Source organism: Sycon ciliatum, chromosome 1 (assembly GCF_964019385.1).
Source record: "Sycon ciliatum chromosome 1, ocSycCili1.1, whole genome shotgun sequence".
NCBI classification, from domain to species: Eukaryota; Metazoa; Porifera; class Calcarea; order Leucosolenida; family Sycettidae; genus Sycon; species Sycon ciliatum.
In genome coordinates this window covers 59901784-59922191 of record NC_088643.1, presented here as the reverse complement: position 1 = coordinate 59922191, position 20408 = coordinate 59901784, and the positions used below count along the sequence as shown (strand labels likewise).

General features: G+C 50.1%; 1 protein-coding gene across 1 annotated transcript in view; it reads left to right on the top strand.

Moving 5' to 3' along the window:
• Positions 1-20306, top strand: part of LOC135804657 (uncharacterized) — a 27497-nt gene extending 7191 nt beyond the window's left edge. The window contains exons 7-22 of the mRNA XM_065318579.1: positions 172-243; positions 845-874; positions 1680-1778; positions 5307-5376; positions 5563-7972; positions 8199-8314; positions 8791-8858; positions 9101-9187; positions 9536-9641; positions 10105-10120; positions 10517-10567; positions 11411-11525; positions 13664-13704; positions 14958-15001; positions 15942-16090; positions 16827-20306. Coding sequence (XP_065174651.1) covers positions 172-243; positions 845-874; positions 1680-1778; positions 5307-5376; positions 5563-7972; positions 8199-8314; positions 8791-8858; positions 9101-9187; positions 9536-9641; positions 10105-10120; positions 10517-10567; positions 11411-11525; positions 13664-13704; positions 14958-15001; positions 15942-16090; positions 16827-19651 — 6299 coding nt within the window. The 3' untranslated portion in view covers positions 19652-20306. The remainder of the gene's footprint in view (positions 1-171; positions 244-844; positions 875-1679; positions 1779-5306; positions 5377-5562; positions 7973-8198; positions 8315-8790; positions 8859-9100; positions 9188-9535; positions 9642-10104; positions 10121-10516; positions 10568-11410; positions 11526-13663; positions 13705-14957; positions 15002-15941; positions 16091-16826) is intronic.
• The last annotated feature ends 102 nt before the right edge of the window (positions 20307-20408 follow it).

Here is a 20408-nt window from a genome sequence, read left to right as displayed (position 1 = left end):
CTAGTTAACGGTGCGGCGATTGTATTGCCTGGTAATTTCATGGTGGCGTTTGCCGGTGGGTTTCCAACCAGGGATACAGGTTTCGCTACACAAGTGTAGCAGCGGACAAACTACCCGTATGTTCCTTGATAGTGTCCAGTGGTTATTTTGCTTCAACTCTATTGTTTTTAGGCTTGAGCAATGGCGATTCAACCTCCTGCCTGCATGGGCTTATTGTGTGGAAGAACAAGCAAAGTGCCACAGGTGAGCTAGTCACTGTACTGTAAGGCACTGCTGTGCTTTCTTGATCGGCATTGGGCAGCTTGGTCTAGCCACTGATGAGATTGGGTCGAGAAGCTTTTGGAAAATATTTTTTACTGTTGACTGAGTAGCGAAATTGCTGTGTGTGATTAAAAAAGTGTTGATTTTTTTGCGATTTTTTTGATTATATTTTTCATCGCTGACCACTCTCAGAACACTGGGTGCATCCTTTTGTATAGTATAGTGCCCATGGTACTGTTCATATACATGTACACATGGATTTTGGTGATGATCGGTGCACTTGATTCTACATTTTGCAGTGTTGCATGGCTTGGTACTAATTCTAGCTGCATTGCACTGGACGGTGAAGTTTGCTGAATGCTGTCGTCGGGTAGGCACACAGTGCTTTCCTTCATTTACTGTTTGCGTACTGAATGCATGTGCAGTAGACTATTACCGTAGACTAGTGTGTAATGGCCGATAGTGTTCGTGTTTGGCTCGCTATGATCTGACCCTGTGCTGGTATACTGTAGCATGTAGGTCTCTTGTACTGATTGGTGTGTATGTACATCAACATTGGCTTTGTCTGTTGTGTGCTTGGCAGCTAACCGCTCAGCGGGCACGCAATCGGCAGGTGAGCGTACGCTGCAGCTGTACATCTGATAGTGTGTTTATGTTGAGCCTGATCCACGCCTGTGCACTGCTGCCACTGCAACTTTGTTCCTCAAAAGTTCAAGCAATCCAATGGTTCATTGTTGGCAAGGACCGCAATGCTCTTTGCATAGTGTGTGCGTGTGTGTGGGGGTTACTTCCAGCACACAACTGCTTCTTGCCTGCCGTTTCCACGGTTTCTCAAGCAGAGGTGGATGCTTACTACCAAGAGCACATAACCCCAAGAGTGTGCAACTGCCTGCACAACCTCTATGCTGTGCTGCGACGGCAGAACTTCACATCACGTGACATGGTTCAAAAAGTTATGCTGGCAAACAGTGCAAAGTGACCACAAGAGAGTTGTACCCAAAGCTGGGCTGCGTACAACCCAGTATCTATCATGCACAGAGTGCACGGGTTCATCACGTGATGTGAAGTTCTGCCGTCGCAGACCCCATAGCTGGAGTTGCACACTCTTGGGGTTATGTACTCTTGTTACTACTAAGTCACTAGCACATGTATATCGATGTGACTGTCTGGGATTTTCTCCAGCACTCTTGTTGTAGCACATGCTAGCTCTTTAGCTCTCTCACCATGATATCCTTTCTGCTGAAGGGACAACTCTCCTGAGCCAGCGTTATGTAGTCAGATACATTACTTAAAATAAGTGACAATAGTAGGCTGTATGTGTGGATCCAGAGCATCATCATATTGCTAGGTTTTAGTATTTCTTTGTGTTTCAGACTTCCAGTTCAAGTACATGTATGTGATGTCGTTCTTGTTGACAGTTGATGGTGCCACGTTGTTTGAGGAGACGGGCAGCAATCCAATGGGAGTGCTCATGCAAGTTGCTGGAACCAATCCCTTTCTGCCCATTCTCCTGGCAGGTCAGTGATCGTTTGTACGTGCAGTGTGTGTAGGTGTGTGTGTGTGTGTGTGTGTGTGTGTGTGTGTGTGTGTGTGTGTGTGTGTGTGTGTGTGTGTGTGTGTGTGTGTGTGTGTGTGTGTGTGTGTGTGTGTGTGAATGCTACAATCTGTAACACCTGGCACAACAAGAGACAAAATCTCAAACCAACCTGGCAACATCCTAAGTCACAGAAATGGCATTGCATTGACTACATCATCACTGGCCAGTGTGATAGGATGCTGTGCATGGATTCTCAGATCATCCCAAGTGCAGAGTGTGGCAGTGACCATCAACTGCTTTGTGCACGCTTCCTTCTTGGCACGTATCACCACTCTGTCAACCCGCAAGCTGTGCGTGTGCAACGTAGCAAGGGTCGCTTCGACACGTCCAAGTTATTTCTTTCTGCCGATGCAAACAACAACCCTGATGATGGCGCCACCCCGTTGTCTGCTTATCAAGACGCGGTGTCCACTCTCGTATCAACACATTGGCGCCCGCATGATCCAATAGATGAAAAGTGGAACGTCCTCCGCGATGCTGTTGTCACTGCCGGAACGGACACTCTTGGTCAACGCAAGCGTAAACAACCTGATTGGTATGTGGACAGTGGCCCGACTATTGAACCTCTGTTACAGGAACGGAATCGGCTGCACGCGCTCTGGCTTCAACATCAACGTCCTAGGGATCACACTGCTTTCAAACAGGCTCGCAGTCAAGCGCGTGCCGGAGTGCGGAAGGCTAAACGTGACTGGATATCATCCAAGGCAGAGCTCGCCAATGCACAAAGATTCTCAGGACGAACTGTGTGGAAATGTGTTCATGCACTACAAACAGTCGAACAAGGCCCGACCCGCATCACAACTGCTGCGATCAACGACGAGAATGGAAATCCATGTGCATCTGCCGAAGACCAGGGCAAACGTTGGGGCCGTCATTTCTCTGGTGTTCTGAATGTGCAAAGTACGTTCAATTCCAGTATTCTTGACTGTGTTCCACAAATGCCGTATCTGGATAGTTTGGTTGCGCCGCCTGATCTGTTGGAGTTACAGCAGGCAATCACGCAATGTCGAAGTGGCAAAGCTGCAGGTCAGTCAGGAATCCTGCCGGAGATGCTCAAAGCCTGTCCAGATCTGTTTACTGACCACCTACTGGAGCTTCTCCATTCAGTCTGGGACAGTGGCAGTGTTCCTGGCGACTGGGTCAACGCGCAGCTGGTGCCTATCCCCAAGAAAGGTAACCTTGCAGAATGTGACAACTGGCGAGGCATAGCTCTCCTCGACGTTATTGGTAAAGTGGTTGCTCGCGTCATCCAGAGCCGACTTGCTGATAAACTAGACGATGTGCTACCAGACTCTCAGTGCGGCTTCCGCACAGGACGCGGGTGTGCTGACATGATCTTTGCGGCAAGGCAACTAATCGAAAAGAGCTACGAGCATGAGCAGAAGTGTTTCTTCATCTTCATTGACCTGAAGAAAGCCTATGACTCAGTTCCGCGAGAGTGTCTGTGGTTAGTACTGCGAAAAGCTGGCGTCCCCGAGAAGCTGATCGCTGTTATCCGTGCATTCCATGACGGCATGACCGCAACTCTCCGTCTGTCGAATGTTGAAGCTGACCCCATCCCTGTGACGAACGGCTTGCGGCAGGGATGTTGCATGGCCCCTGTCCTATTCAACATCTTCATGTGGGCAGTGATGCATTGTTGGCGCCAGCACGTGCAGCCTATCCCTGGTGTAGGCGCAAAGGTCTTCTTCGAGCCAGATGGGAAGCTACTCCACCACCGTAGCCGCCGTGATAGATCCCTGGAGCTGACAGAGTGTCAGTTTGCTGATGATTCCGCTCTTGTGGCCGCGACACGCCAGGCCGCAGTTTCAGCCTTGGAGGTATTTGTGGATGTATACAGCGATTTTGGCCTCACCGTCAGTGCCACCAAAACCAAGTTCATGGTCTCTGGCCCCAACACCTCTAACGACGATCTAGAGCCGCTCGCGATTCGAACTATGGAGATTGCCCATGTGTCGTCTTTTCGTTACCTTGGATCCAACATACACAGCAACGGACGATGTCATGATGATGTCACATCCCGGATTGCACAAGCTGCCAAAGCGTTTGGCGCTCTGAAGAAATCGATATTCCACGATGTAACACTGACAATATCCATCAAACGGTCGGTGTACAATGCTTGTGTGCTGTCGACTCTGCTCTATGGGTCCGAATGCTGGGTACCGCTACAGGCTGATGTTCATGCGTTGTCTGTCTTTCATCTCCGTTGTGTCCGCACCATTCTGGGCATCAGTCGTCAAGATGTATGGAATGACAGGATAACTAATGTTGAAGTTCTGGAGCGCTGGGGAGATACCTTGGACATGGAGTGTCGTCTCAGCAGACGTCGCCTTGAGTGGCTTGGTCATGTGGCAAGGATGGAGGATGAGCGCATCCCGAAGGCTCTACTATTCGGTTCGTTTCCAAACAAGAGACCTGCCCATGGACCGCGGAAAAGGTGGCGAGACTGTGTTCGGAGTGACGTCAAACCACTTGACGACTGGTATGAAGTGGCCACCTCTTCTCGCTCCAAATGGCGCCAGGCTTACCGTTGTCTGCCAGACAAGCAGAACAGACCTCGACCATCACCGGTTGTGTGCCAAACTTGTCACCGCTCCTTCAGTCGTGTAAGTGACAGGAAGCGACACAAGTGTACAGCTACGCGTGCCCTACCCGTAAGCCAACAGCCAGGAAGCTGTCACTGCGATCAGTGCGACAGATGGTTCCGGAGCAAGGGTGGATTTGCCCGACACAAGTGCTCGCCAGCAACATCACCAGCAGAGGCATCTTCTGACACACTTGAGTCACCGGTTACAAACAATATGTCCTGCGAACGCTGCAACTTCCACTGCGCCCGCTGCAACCGCTGTGTGCTATCGCGCCAAGGCATGAAACGTCACAAGTGCAGCCGTGGCTCGGCCAGAGCAACCAACACAGACCGTAGCTCCTTCTGCATCGTTTGCAATTGCGGTCGGCGTTTCAGTAGACCACAGGACCTATCCCGTCATCGCCCCTACTGTTCCGAACCTGCTCAACCCCCCATGGGGTCCGCATAGCCAGAATATGGCAGCGCGTCCAAGGTCCAAGGTGTGTGTGTGTGTGTGTGTGTGTGTGTGTGTGTGTGTGTTTGTGTTCACTCTACACTGTAACAGTACATTGTTCTAGAAAAATGAACCTATGAAGTGACATGTTTGTTGGTCGTGTACATGACAAAGCTTAGCTTCTGATCATGTGCATCCAGTTCATCTAAGTAGGCATAACGTTGTGGGCCATGCCCAACCATTGGTGTGTTTCCTTTCCTTTCTTTCCCTGGTCTGATTCAACATGGCATGTTGATCATGTGTTGATGGCTCTGCAAGAAGACAGATCCACACGGTTCATGGCTGTGCAGCTGTGCAAGGACATTGTTTGATTGCATTCTATTATAATATATATCTGCTTTGCATGTTATTCTTACGTTCCACCCTAGGTCTGAAGCCTGAGCAGATGGAGAAAGTTCTCGGCATTGTTACAGGCATTTTGAAGTCATACCCTGCTGGGTAAGTTCTGTTGTGGCTAAGCTTTTATCCAAGTTTTCTTGTTTTCATAAGAGGGGTGACATTGATTTGGTTCTGTGGCGTGTGTGTTTCCTCTAGCAGTGCTCTAATCCCTGTATTCATCTCTGTTTCTGCTTCTCGTGTCCTTCATATCTGTTTCTGCCTCTCGTGTCCTTCATTTCTGCTCAGAACACCGCGTGAGGGCGTTCAGGAGATCATACAGCAGCAGATCCAGGGACAGCTTATGATGCAGGCTACGAACTCGTTTGGGGGTGCTGCTCCTGCTCCTGCTGCACCTGCTGCCGATGCAGCAGCAACAGCAGCGGCAGCAGCTTCGCCAGTCAAGGCGGTTGCTAGTGCGCAGCCTGCAGCGGCCGCTCTTGTGATGACCAAGCCAGCTGTTGCCAGTACTTCAGCCAACACCACGGCTGCTTCCTCCGTGGTCCCGCCGCCAACCAAGCGTCATGCGGTGGCCACGCAATCACCGCGCTCCAAAGCAGCAGCGGCAGCAGCGAGTCGGCAGCCTGATCAAGTAGTTGCATCCCGGCACGGTGGTAGCAGCACAGGTATTGACCACAGTGGCGATGCCAAGACACTCGCCACTCGACTAACACCGAAGCAGAGGAAGAAGATAACGCCCATGTCGCCTGATGCCGATGTGAGGAGTGAGAAAGCGGGAAGGAATGCTACTTCTGATGCCATGTCCACACTCAGTTCTAGCACTCGTGGCCATGCACCAGCTCTACCTCTAGCCTATCAGCCTGTTGTACCATTAGCCTATCAGCCTGCTGTGTCGTCTGATGATGACAGCCTTCCAGCGTCCAAGAAGAAGAAGAAGTCCCTGAAACGAACACGTCGCCAGTCTGAAAAGTCCGACCGCTCCGTGGATTCCTCTCCGGTGCGCGCTCGATCATCTGAAAGACATCGATCACGTTCACCGGGGCGTTCCAAACACCGAAAATCCACGAAAGATCGTAAACGAGACTCATCACACACAGTCCGGTACAGCCAGTCAGACCACTCCGTGGATTCCTCTCCAGCGCGTGCTCGGTCATCTGAAAGACATCGGTCACGTTCGCCAATACGTTCTAAGCACCGGAAGTTTACGAAAAACCGCAAACGAGACTCGTCACATGCAGGCCGGCACAGCCAGTCAGACCACTCCGTGGATTCCTCTCCAGTGCGTGCTCGTTCAACTGAAAGGCATCGGTCACGTTCCCCAGGACGTTCTAAGCACCGAAAATCTACAAAGGACCGCAAACGAGACTCGTCACATGTGGACTGGCACAGCAACTCTTCTGACGACTCTGAGCCGGTAAAGCATGGAAAGAAGAAGAAGAAATTATCTCGGTTTGAAGTTGCTAGCCCAGAGAAGAAGTCCCGCCGATCAGACCAACACCAGAAAGGACCCAATAGGGCTAGGGGCAGATCACCACCTTCAGCTACATACGCCGTTGCCAATGCTGTTGAGAGAAGAGACTGGGACAGATCACCACCTACAGCTGCAAACATAACTGCCAGTGCTGCTGCGAAAAGGGACCGGAACAGATCACCACCAACAGCTGCAAACATTGGTGCCAATTCTGTTGCAAGAAGGGAATGGGCCAGATCACCACCAACAGCTGCAAACATCGGTGCCAATGCTGTTGCGAAAAGGGACTGGGCCAGATCACCACCAACAGCTGCAAACATCGGTGCCAATGCTGTTGCAAAAAAGGACGGGAACAGATCGCCACCAACAGCTGCAAACATCGGTGCCAATGCTGTTGCAAAAAGGGACTGGGCCAGATCACCGCCAACAGCTGCAAACATTGGTGCCAGTGCTGCTGCGGATACAATGAGCACTGCAGTGTCTGCTTTGCCCGTTACTTATCCCGTAGCAACTTCTGTTGTGCCTGCTGCTAGCAGTTCCACCAGTTCTCCAGCTATTCCAGCTACTCCACCTATTCCACCTATGCCCCCTGTTTCGTACTCTCGCTCGTCCCTCTTCGGCTCCCTGTCATCTCGCATCCTACCTCAATCACCTACTTCGGCATCGGGACCCAGCATTGACAGCAAGCCCATTTCTGCTGCTGCTGCTGCTTCTACTGCAGTGAAAGACTCACCTCTAGGTACAACAGATAAGCGGAAGCAACACGCACACAATGATAGCCAGTCCACTGCTGAAGACAAAACTAGTCCGGAGGAGAGCACTAAACCCCCACCACCCAAGGGCCATCCAGTCTTTTGTCCGAGAGACGTGATAAAGGAGCTCATTGGCACAGCGTTTGAAACGAGAAAGTCGGTCAATGGTGATGACAACAACGGCAAGACTGCCGGCTTGAAATTGCTACGCCTGTCATCACGAGCCACGGACACACTGCAGCAGGTGACTGAGAATGGTGTGTCACTGCAGAATATGTCCGACGAATACTCAACATCGTTTTCCTCAGTCGTTCAGACCATGCTTCAGCCACGCCTCAAGAAAAAGAGCCGCTGGGCATTAGCAGCTGAGGAGTTGCCAGGAGCCAGTACACGGCCGTGTACTATAGAGAAGGCGGAGGAGTACCAGTTTGTTATGCATGGCCCTGCAGATGATGCCATCTGTGTCAAGTCTAAGGTAAGCAGGTGTGTGTGTTTCTCTCTCTCTCTCTCTCTCTCTCTCTCTCTCTCTCTCTCTCTCTCTCTCTCTCTCTCTCTCTCTCTCTCTCTCTCTCTCTCTCTCCTTGGAGAGGCTGTATGTGGAGCTGGTATCTGCTTAGCTAGGTTTATTTCCTTGACGCCTCTTCTGTCCGTCATTTGTATTTCCGTCATTTTTGTTTTTCTTTTACTGTGACTGTGCACAGGCCATTATCGTGTGTGAAGGTTGTTCTCCCTTCAAACCTACCGGAATATCACTAGCTGAAACACTGAAACCTACACTTGTCTTTTCTCCAACTGATCATGTACACACCATCGGCGGGTAAGTACTCTTTGATACTCACCGCTAGTTGTCTGTCACCCTAGTGTTCAGCACTGCATTACATGTTAACCGGTATCCTGGTCGTAGGGTCCTTCTTGCCTATGAGGCCTCGTTTTCGTGGCTGCTACTACTGTCAGCAGGCTCATTGCTGTTTTGCTGTTGAATGTCTGAAGTGTTGCCTGTAGCTGCCAAGCAGTGTTACTGTAGAACGGGTACGTTTAGCGACGTAAAAACCCTAGCGAATTTAGCGATAGACTCATTTTCGCTTAAGTTTCAAGTCGCTAATCCGTTGAGACATTAGTAGTGCACTGGTGATCCGTGAGTAAAATCGCTGCAAATCGCTAAAATAAAACGTCGCTAACCGGTTGACAATGGGAAAACGCTAAAATTAATAGTCACTAAAATTACCCGTTCTCTACAGTATCTTTTTAAAGGAATTGTTCTCGTGTGGTATGTGTGACTCGTATTGACTGCAGCCTACCTCACCTATTGGAGTTGAAGATGAGTCGATCTGTGAAGTTCTTACGCTTCAGATCTGTTGATGGTATGCCTCTTCTCTGTGTTAACGTGTTATCAGTTTTATCAGACAGTTTGTGCCTTCCCTCAAGCATGTACCAGATGTACAGTGCATGTGTGCAGATCATGGTACATAGTTGTACACGGCCTATGTTGAGGTTTGCCCCGGGGCCGGCACCCCGCACATAACGTTAGTTCCCTCATGGCATAGGTGTGTATTGTTGCTGTGACTAGAGGCTTGCGTTATTGCTGCTTTCTTTCCTCTCACAGATCTACGGGACATGAAATGTTTTGAATTCCTTCCGCATGGTGGCCTCATCCTTTCAACGGCATCCATTCTCCTAGCGGCTGATGTTGGTGAGTTGCTGTGCCTGCTATGGTAAAGAATTGTTGTGCTGTGTGTGTGTGTGTGTGTGTGTGTGTGCGTGCGTGCGTGCGTGCGTGCGTGCGTGTGTGTTTTGTGTGTGCTATGTAAGATTACTTTCTTATTGTCAGTGGCCTCGTTAGCTGATAATTACGCAGTCATGCCCGGTGTTCAATCTCTGTGTTTATTTGGTGTACATGTATCTGTGTGCACATGCACGTCACCCGCTCATGTGCGGGCAAAGTTGTTTCCTCGATCTCTCAGTTTCTTCATTACTCTGATTGTCTCAATCACCCTTTTTTGTTGCGTGTTTCCGAATTCTTGCTTCTCTTCTTTGCTAGAATCAATCAAGATTCTGTTTGCCTTTCTGAACCGAAAAGTGTCTGGCGGTCTTCCGTGGATGCTGAAACTGCACCCGCATGCCATGAAGCATCTACTGGAAAAGTGGTAAGGTGTCGGTCTTGCCAGCGCGGGCAATGGCAGTTGTCTGTGTTCCAGTAGCCATGCATTGGGTGTCTTGTTGTTCCATCAGCGGATGCATTGCTACTCTACACTACACTGATGGCCATCCACAGGGTGTGGAGTGTGCTCTCCACTGCCAGGTTTTTGACATCATGACGTACGAGTAGATGAGCAGGTAGCGGTGTGCACTTATGGCTGGTAGAATATACACCGGCTGTTGTCCATTGCGCTCTGTAGCAATTATTCTATGCTTGCAGCTGTTGCGTTTTCAAAGTGCATGGTGCACTGTTTTGAATAGCTGGGATGGTTTTTAAGTCTAGCCCAGGATTGATTGTGCATCACTTGTGCCTCAATCACACATAACAGTCACATGCCCTTTGTTTTTCATGTTCTCTTTCTATTTTCCTTCCAATCTGTGCATATGCTGCATCCACGGTGCGTTTTGCAGCTCCAGTGAAGTTCGGGTAAGTTGCTACTGTATCCTTTCTCACTCATCTGCTCTCCATTTGACCTGTACAAGCTAGTACTTGTACTGGTAACAAAAGACCGGCTGGCTGTTTGTGTTTGTCATGCAAGAAGTGTACTGAAACAAGGCTACATTTGCACTGCCAGATACATTGCCGCTGCTTTAGGTCTCTTGCTGTCTGCAACTGGACCGGAGTGAAGGATGTGCGTGCTCAGCTGTAGAGTTATATAATGTGTCAGTCAACGGATATGCCTGCCGGAATAACTGACACCATTTCATGCAGTTACATTTCGTTGTTTTCCACATGATGAAAGGCTGCTGACCTCGCTGTCATATTTCAAGCTGCCTGTTTTGTTTCCCTAATGTTTACTGCTCTCCATGTTGGTCTTTGCAGGGCATACTGGAAGCGAATATTGGCAAGACCATGGACGATTTGCCAGAAGAGGTAGGTGATGGGTGTTATTTGTTACACGTGTCTACTTGAAGACCCAGTAGCGTTGCTTTCATCTCCTGTATGTTTCACGCCTACTACCGCTAAATCGCGTGAGCGCTCCCCACCATCAGAACCCCTGGCTGGTCACGTTTTGAAGGTCCGGCTGCAGATGAGTGACTGGCGACTGCAGGTCATGTACTACCACGAGTACACTGTGCTATGAAGTTGTCAGTGTGCTTGACTTTGCTTGATAATCTTGATCGACAATCGACAGTGTGCTGCTCCAAAAAACTGTGCTACACCGATACCAAGAGTACATAACCCCCCAGAGTGTGCAACGCCTGATCCAGCTCTGCATAGGGTCTTGGTCGAGCGGAATCGGATCTTTGCGTCATAATACCGTACACATCTGAGGGGAACCCGGGGAGTCGCGGGTACTCTCGAATCAAAAACAATGGTGCCCTGCCTCGAGACCGGCCTTGTGCTGGTGTGGAGTGTACGCATGACATTAGAAGATCCGATTCCGCTCAAACAAGACCCTATGCAGAGCTGGATCGGCGTTGCACACTCTGGGGGGTATGTACTCTTGCCGATACGTGTAGTAGGGCTGCTCTTTCTTGCTTCAGGTAAATCTGTCTTGATTATATCAATGGACCTTGGCATAGGGAAATGTTTGATATACATCGGACCAGATTTCGTTTGTCACAACTGTAGTTGTAGCTGGATCTGGTGAGCGAATTGAGAGCAAGTTCCTTTTCTTTTTTCCCTGGTGACGTCTGTTTGTGCGTACATGCATGTGCCTGTGTGCGTTTGCTAAACTGTGTGGTTGTGTGCATTTGCTTGTGTGCTGTTCAGGAATACATCAAGACAAAGGGCAAGCAAGCATCGGTCAACACCGTGTGGTGCGACACGCTGATGGGCTTGCAGAAGAAATATGTCTACCAGTACAGGCACTTCATCTTCTTCTCAGGTAGCTACTCAGTACTGTTATGCGTACATGCAGTACAGCCATGTTTGCATCTCGCATGTACACACCTATGTGTACATGCAGTACAGCCATGTTTGCATCTCGCATGTACACACCTATGCGTACATGCAGTACAGCCATGTTTGCATCTCACATGTACACACCTATGTGTACATGCAGTACAGCCATGTTTGCATCTCACATGTACACACCTATGTGTACATGCAGTACAGCCATGTTTGCATCTCACATGTACACACCTATGCGTACATGCAGTACAGCCATGTTTGCATCTCACATGTACACACCTATGTGTACATGCAGTACAGCCATGTTTGCATCTCACATGTACACACCTATGTGTACATGCAGTACAGCCATGTTTGCATCTCACATGTACACACCTATGTGTACATGCAGTACAGCCATGTTTGCATCTCACATGTACACACCTATGCGTACATGCAGTACAGCCATGTTTGCATCTCACATGTACACACCTATGCGTACATGCAGTACAGCCATGTTTGCATCTCACATGTACACACCTATGCGTACATGCAGTACAGCCATGTTTGCATCTCACATGTACACACCTATGCGTACATGCAGTACAGCCATGTTTGCATCTCACATGTACACACCTATGCGTACATGCAGTACAGCCATGTTTGCATCTCACATGTACACACCTATGCGTACATGCAGTACAGCCATGTTTGCATCTCACATGTACACACCTATGCGTACATGCAGTACAGCCATGTTTGCATCTCACATGTACACACCTATGCGTACATGCAGTACAGCCATGTTTGCATCTCACATGTACACACCTATGCGTACATGCAGTACAGCCATGTTTGCATCTCACATGTACACACCTATGCGTACATGCAGTACAGCCATGTTTGCATCTCACATGTACACACCTATGCGTACATGCAGTACAGCCATGTTTGCATCTCACATGTACACACCTATGCGTACATGCAGTACAGCCATGTTTGCATCTCACATGTACACACCTATGCGTACATGCAGTACAGCCATGTTTGCATCTCACATGTACACACCTATGCGTACATGCAGTACAGCCATGTTTGCATCTCACATGTACACACCTATGCGTTGACTTTACATACAGAAACATTGTATTCTGTAAAGTAGCGCGAGAGCACCCCCACCAGCACCACTTCCCTTTCGTGGTGGTGTTTGGGAGGTGGTGTCCAGTCTATAGGTCATACCTAGTACCCACACTGTGCGTTGTGCAGTCAATCCGCACTCGGTTTACCTTCTAGCGGATGCGCGTTCCACACAGTCACATTACTAACCTTATATTACGTTTGGTTGGTCACATTCCCAAATGGGAATCACTTGGAATCACTCGGAATCATTCTCGCTCGTTTGGTTGGTCAAAAAAGTGCGTTAGGTTGGTCCCATTCCAGAATGGGAATCACTGAGAATGATTCTTTTTGGACAATGATCATTCCACCTCACATGCTGGAATGAGCATTTTCATTCCGGAATCAAAAATGATAATGGTTGCCACGAGCCAAACAATGTAGCATCAGGTTCAAGTGCCTCAAATCATGCACTCAGGAGTACCTTGACTCTCTCAAGGAAACTAGAGTCGGGTAAAAGAGAAGAGAGCCGCCGTTCCACAGCGACATCATGGAATTGTTATGTCACGTGATTCCTAGTTGATTCTGGCGCGTTTGTTTGGTGAGGTGATTCTTGCCGATTCCCATTCCAGAATGGTTGTCATTTATATTCTGAAAATGCCCAACCAAACGCAACCTTAATGTGACCGGACAAGGTTTAGCACACTACGGTATTCCCACCGTATACACTTCGTTACACTGTGCCACACGACTTTCCTTTCCCTGGCTATAAAATTGAGGCGGGGCGCTCTGGCGTTACTTAATGGTACTGCAGTATACTGTAGTCTAGAGCTACAAGGTGCTTGCTTATCTCACCTGCTAGGGCTTGCTTATCTCACCTGCTAGGGCTTGGGCAGCAGATAGCATGACTCTCTGGTAGGTGTTGTTGTTGCTTGTATAAATCGATGTAGCCTGTAAGCAGCCCTCCCCATTTGTAATATTGCTGCTCTTGTTGCTCTTGCTTTTGCTGTTGTTCAGAAATGGGAGATGAAGAAAAGATACCGTTCACAGAGCAAGGGGTAAGGTGTTGTGCTGTCTGCTGCGCGCTATTCTTTCAGTTCTGCGATGGTTGTACGTGTGTGTGTGTTGTCTGGACACTGGTGGCGTCAAGTGAGCCTGAAATGGCATGCAACTTGATGCTGCTTAGTGTTTGCTCTAAGCCTGAATTGGCATGCAACTTGCTCCAGTCTTTTCTTATGTTAGGCCACTCCAAGTTATTTCTATGTTTCGCGTCACCCGCCCGCGTACCTTTTCGAATCCTTGACAAGAAAAAAAACCCTAGACGAGCCAATCGATGGCTGTTCGGGCGAACATTCTCTAGCCAGTATGGCAGATCAGAGGTTATCAGCTTCTCGATAATCTTGCATTCCAGACGATGGTACGTAGAAGGTGCGAGAGATGAAAATTTCTATTTTTCCAAGCCGTGCGGTAGGCCTAGGGCCTGCTCACCAAGCGAGCAGAGATTCCAGGTGTCAAGGACTTCGAGATTTTCCACGATTGTGATGGAGCGGGATCCCACTCGAGTCCTGTCAAAATGCAGAAGGAGCCATCCATGAAATCTCTGTATCGCTCCAGCCCAGTCTGCCAGCTGTCCTGTGACGACTTGTTGTCGTTTTGGATAGAAGTGACAGTTTAGTAGTGGTATTAGACACCCTTAGCAAACAACGTTATGTTGTAACGGTATTACCGTAAAGGGGAAACTACCGTGATTTGGGCTCGACCTTTAGCAAGATACACGCTATTTTTAGTAAGCTGTTGCCACGAGAATAGCTTTACTTAGCGTGGTACAACCATTTATGTCACCATATACGCGATACAAAGTGAAATGCGTATGGACTATGCAATATTTGGCCAAAAAACGTACACAACGATAAATCAGCCCCCATAACGTTTCTACGCTGCAGCTTCAACGCTATTTGGGTGATCAAGGTACGAGTACCGTAAAAAATAGCGTTACCGTTGTTTGCTAAGGGTGTCTATTCTGTGTGCAACATGGCTCAGTACACATACATGTAGAATGGAGTTTTGTTTTTTCTTCTGTTTTTGTTTTTTTTTCGCCCGCCCGCGTGCCTTTTCCAGAAAATATCCGACGCGAAACATAGAATTAACTTGGTGTGGCCTTATAATACTAATATGTGCACATGGTTGCCATGTACTTGTCTATGAGAGTGAACGGGTTTTTTTGTGCGTGTGTGTGTGCGTGTGTGTGCGCACGCGTGTGTGCGTGTGTGTGCGCGCGTGTGTGTGTGTGTGTGTGCGCGTGTGTTTACAGCTCGGCGTGTACAACTTGCTAAAGTTCTTGTCTTCCTTTGTTGGGTAAGTGTGTGTTATAATTTCTTGATCTAGATAGGCTGCATTACGTCATGTATCTCATTGCAGCAGGTAGGATTGGACATGGGTTGTGGCAGGTGGAGTGGAAGTTACATGCACAGTCAACCTTGTTAGTAACGACCCCGGGAATAACAAGAACTCATGAATAACGACACAATCTTCAGAGCTAGTGACCATTTGCCAGCATACTTTCAACCTCACCAATAACAACAAATCGTGAATAATGACAATTTTCTCATGTGCGATCGAGGGTCGTTGTTCGCAAGGTTGCTGTATGTTGTACTTCGAAGTATGTGTATAATTATGTTGGATGTGCAGCACTTCTAATACTTGTGATTAGCACTAGTGATAATCTCTGGGCAGCGGTGCAGCCAAGAGACTGACTTGCTAGACAAGCGTGAGCTGGGATTACCAGTATCTTTCTGCACATGAACTGCCCATGACCGGCCAATGTGGGGACCGCACTCTGTCTATATTTATGAACTGTTTGTATCTGGGAACGCACGGTCACGTTGTGTATATACATTATAATACGAGTGCCGCACACGATCAGTGTACCTTTTAACTCAGCAGCCATACACAGCCATACACAGCCATACACAGCCATACACAGCCATACGCAGCCATACGCAGCCATACGCAGCCATACGCAGCCATACGCAGCCATACGCAGCCATACACAGCCATACACAGCAGCCATACGCAGCCATACGCAGCCATACACAGCCATACACAGCCCGATCGAATTCAGCGTTCCACATGATCCATTGTCTATCGGGTTGGTGAAACAGTTCGAGTACGCAAAGTCTGAGTGTGCTTTGAGTAAGCAGACTACTACTAATAGCATTACAGTTTGATGGTTACTGGCCCACTTTTAATATACCGCACACATCTCCTCTTGATCTCTTTATCTGTGTTCATGTAGGTACACTCCCGACGAAGGGAACGAGAAAACTGACGTGAAAGAGCTTGGAGAAGCCTCTGCCAACAAGATGGACGAAAGCTCTTCCTCTGAGAATGCAGGGGATAAACCAGCCACTGGCACTGGTGACACCGCTACTGCTGATGGCGAAGGTAGGGTTTCTTGCTCCTTGTTGTTTCGCTCTGGACATAGTAGTAGTAGTAGTAGCAAGAGTATATAACCCCCCAAGAGTGTGCAACTCTGCATATGGGGTCTCCGACGGCGAAAACTCACATCACGTGTCTCAGATAAGTTCGTACTACGTACAAACGAAGGATAGCGTGCACGCAATCCGAACATCTGCCATGATCATGCTGGGGATTTGGATACCCGCGGTGAGTTTCTGCCAGAGTGCTTTTTTTATTACTCCGCTGCTCGCTAAAAACGTGCTGGAAACATACAACTACGACACTGCACCACGTGATGTGAGGTTTCGCCGTCGGCGTACCCCATAGAAATGGTATCAGGAGTTGCACACTCTTGGGGGGGGGGGGGGTTATACTCTTGGTAGTACTTGTAGTAGTAACTAGTGGCAATATGACGATGCCTGTGTCTGTGCCAGTGTACATGTATCTCAGTGTACATGTATCTTAGTCTAATTAAGAGCTGCATGCAGTGTAGTTCTTACACCACTAGTTGGTACAGCGTTGCTTTTACAGTAAGTACTGCAGATCAGTATTGTATAGTACCACAGGGCCATGTCTCACTAAGTACAGGCGTGCTTCAGGTTTCTGCTGATGAGCGGGGAGGCAGTTATGCTGTTCAAGTTCGTCTGAAGCATGCATGTACTGTAGGTAGTAATGGCGTAACCGTGGTTCTCTCTGGATTGCCCACGCTGTATTCTGACAGATGGTACTGGTGCAAAGAAGACAGATGAAGTGGCAAAGGCTGCAGTGGTCAAGGGGAAACCGCTTCTCAAGTTCATGATGGAGAAAAAGGCCGCGGCGGCTGCAGCTGCAAGTCAAGAAGAAGAGGACAAGTCCGAGGTGATGGAAGTGGTTGATTCGCCGCCACCGGCCAATAGCTCAACAGCTGCAGCTAGCACAGTGACGCAGTCTAATCCTAGATTTGGCGTAGCCGCCACAGTTGCCGCCATTGCTTCAGGGCTGGCTGATAAACCATCCTTCACTGGTGGTCCGATTGCAACGGCAACAAGCACATCGAGGACAGGTAACTTGCCATGGCCTCTAGGGATTCATGCTTCGGTAAGCAGTTCACTGCCGTCGTCATCATCAGTAGCTGTATCAACAGCAGCACCACCGGCAGTAAGCATGCCTACACCGTGGGCCAGACCACCAGCACCAGCAGCAGTGTCTGTGCCGCTACAGAGCAGCAGCAGCAGACCTAGTGCAACAGTTGCTAGTCAGCAGTCAACTCATCCCAAGGTGTCCATTGCTGGTGCTGGTGTTGTGCCTCCACGGCCCTTCATGCCCGGTGTTGTGCCATTGCAAGGCACATCCCAAGTTCGCCCAGGCCATCCTCCTGCCCGCCCTCCATTCACGAATACCGGTGGTACCTTTCCTCCACGACCAGCTGTGCCTCAGGTGCCACCAATGCATCAACACCAAGCACAGCCAGCACAACAGCAGAAGCAGCAGCCACCGCCGCAACAGATACCGCCTGCTTTCCCATCACCAGGAATGGGCAATTTTGCCAATGGACAGGTAGCTCCTGCTCCTGGATCTGGTGGCATACAGCAGTTCTCCCCTGTACCTCCTGGCCCTCCATCCGCTCCTAACACACCGAATCGTCCACAACCATTTGGTTCTGCCCCTGGTCCAGGTCAGCAGCAGCTACCACCATCTTCAGTAGCAGGTCCTGCACCTCCAGATGCCCCTGTGCGGCCAATGCAGGGACCTCCAGTAGGTATGCCTCCGGGAGGGCAGTTTGTCGGTCCACCGCCACTACCACCTGTTTTAGGCATGCGACCGCCATTCGGTCCACCTGGCCCTAGAGGCACCCTCCCTCCTGGCCCACCCGGCTCTCTCCCTCCCGGCCCACCCGGACCTGGAGGCTCCCTCCCTCCCCGCCCCACTGCCCCACCCGGCTCTCTCCCTCCCGGCCCACCCGGACCTGGAGGTTCCCTCCCTCCCGGCCCACCCGGACCTGGAGGCTCCCTCCCTCTCCGCCCCACTGGCCCACCCGGCTCTCTCCCTCCCGGCCCACCCGGACCTAGAGGTTCCCTCCTTCCTGGCCCACCCGGACCTGGAGGCTCCCTTCCTCCCCGCCCCACTGGCCCACCCGGCTCTCTCCCTCCCGGCCCACCCGGACCTGGAGGTTCCCTCCCTCCCGGCCCACCCGGACCTGGAGGCTCCCTCCCTCCCCGCCCCACTGGCCCACCCGGCTCTCTCCCTCCCGGCCCACCCGGACCTGGAGGTTCCCTTCCTCCCGGCCCACCCGGACCTGGAGGTTCCCTCCCTCCCGGCCCACCCGGACCTGGAGGCTCCTTCTCTCCCCGCCCCACTGGCCCACCCGGACCTGGTGGCTCCCTTCCTCCCGGCCCGCGGCCACCCTTCCAACCTTCTGTTGGTATTAACCTGCCACCGCCTAATGTAAGTGGCCCTGAATCCAGTGTTGGCGGGGCTTCTGGAGACGTGGGCTCATCAGATGTGAAAGCTCAGTATGCGCAAGCTGGAGGCCCGTCCAATCGCCGTCTGCTGATGCCCCTAAGCCCTGCAGACCAGCAACGACCAGGAAATGATGCTAGTCCTGGCATTGAGCGGCACATTGGTGCTTTGCCTTCTGGCAATAATGACGATGATAGTCCGCAGCAACAACGCACCACTGCTGATCAACGTGTGCCAAATTTCCCAAGCATGCCTGACTCTCGTAGACCTGGTGAGCAAAGCCAGCACTCCTTTAATCATTTACAATCAGGGCCCGACCACCAGCATGAAGGTAATACTGTGAGAGGATTTCCTGATCAAGGTCCGCCACCTCCTCACCTCGATCATCATCAACGCCAGCAGCAGCAGCAGCATCACACAGGTCCTGGTGGACCACCACCACCAGCAGAGTTTCGGCATTTAGGTGAACCGGAACACTTCCGGGAAGCAGATGGCCATGAGCGTATGCATGCATTCAATAACGACAACAACAACAGGCCCAGAGATGAATTTCAGCCACCTAGCCACCGGCATGATCAGCCAGGACATCACCAGCACCCTGACGATCCCCATGATCACCATCATCATCCGGATCATCATCATCATGATCACGAACCCGTGGCGGCGCATCATTTCGAGCACCACCATCACGAGCATGAACGCGAGCGTGGCCCGCCTTCAATTGATGACCAGCCACCGTGGCACCGTGAGTCGAACCGCGACTTTGACGGCCGCGATGACGGTCAGCAGGCACCACCTCCTTACTTTGATCATCACCTGGCCCGACCAGCAGGAGCAGCACATACACACCATCATGCTGCTGCCTCACATCACCATCATGAGCATCACGACCATCACGACCATCACGACCATCACGACCATCATGACCAGCACCGTCTTCATCGTAGCCGGTCTCCGCGTGACAGCCGAGAACGAGATGAGTACTATGAGCGGGACTTTGATAACCGACGGCAGCAGCAGCATCGTCACACTGATGAACGGCATTATGAACGCAACGAGTCACATCGCCTGCCTCCAAGACGCGGCCGATTTGACGACAATTACTGAGGAGCCGACAAACTGTTTCCCCCTGTGGTTAGAAGTTCTTTCTTTTTATTCTACTTTTGGACATTGCTAACCACTATTGCATTTGAAGTTGCGGGTGGCTTTCACCTGCCTTGATGCCTGGATAGGCATTATGTTTATATCACCACGGAGACCTTCTGCTGCTCCTGCTTGCACACGTTGTACATAATGCACAAATCACTATACTACTTTGGCTCGTGTACTGTACAATATTGCTATGGACATACTGTCAGTTATTCGTTGACTGTTGCTGCTGCTGCTGCTGTTACAGTCATGGTCGTGTTGTCTTACTTAGCGTTAAGTGTCTTGTCCCCCGTGCATCCTGCTGTATGTACTGTATGTACTGTGCGGTGCGGGGCTTACCAGCTTGCTACCGTCCGTGTCCCATGTGTTCATTACGCATTCGCCATTATTCCTTTTCACTTGAACATTCATCATTAGTTGTGAATAATCACCACTGATAATAGGCTGATGATATTCGCCACAGCATCTGATATATCCTACAAAGTAATATTTATTGGTTTGACGGCCAGTTATCATAGCGTGATTCATGCTGGTCCACATCTCTACTCTTTGTGTCCAATGGCCAGAATGGGAAATGCTTGATTCCGACAGAATGCTACAGTTTAGCTTTGTACACGGTTCAGTGTTGTATGGCCATGGCTTTCCACCAGTTCTTTGCATGCTGGTAAAGCCGATGTGAACTGAAGAAGTACCCATCCTTGTCTGGAGAAGGGAG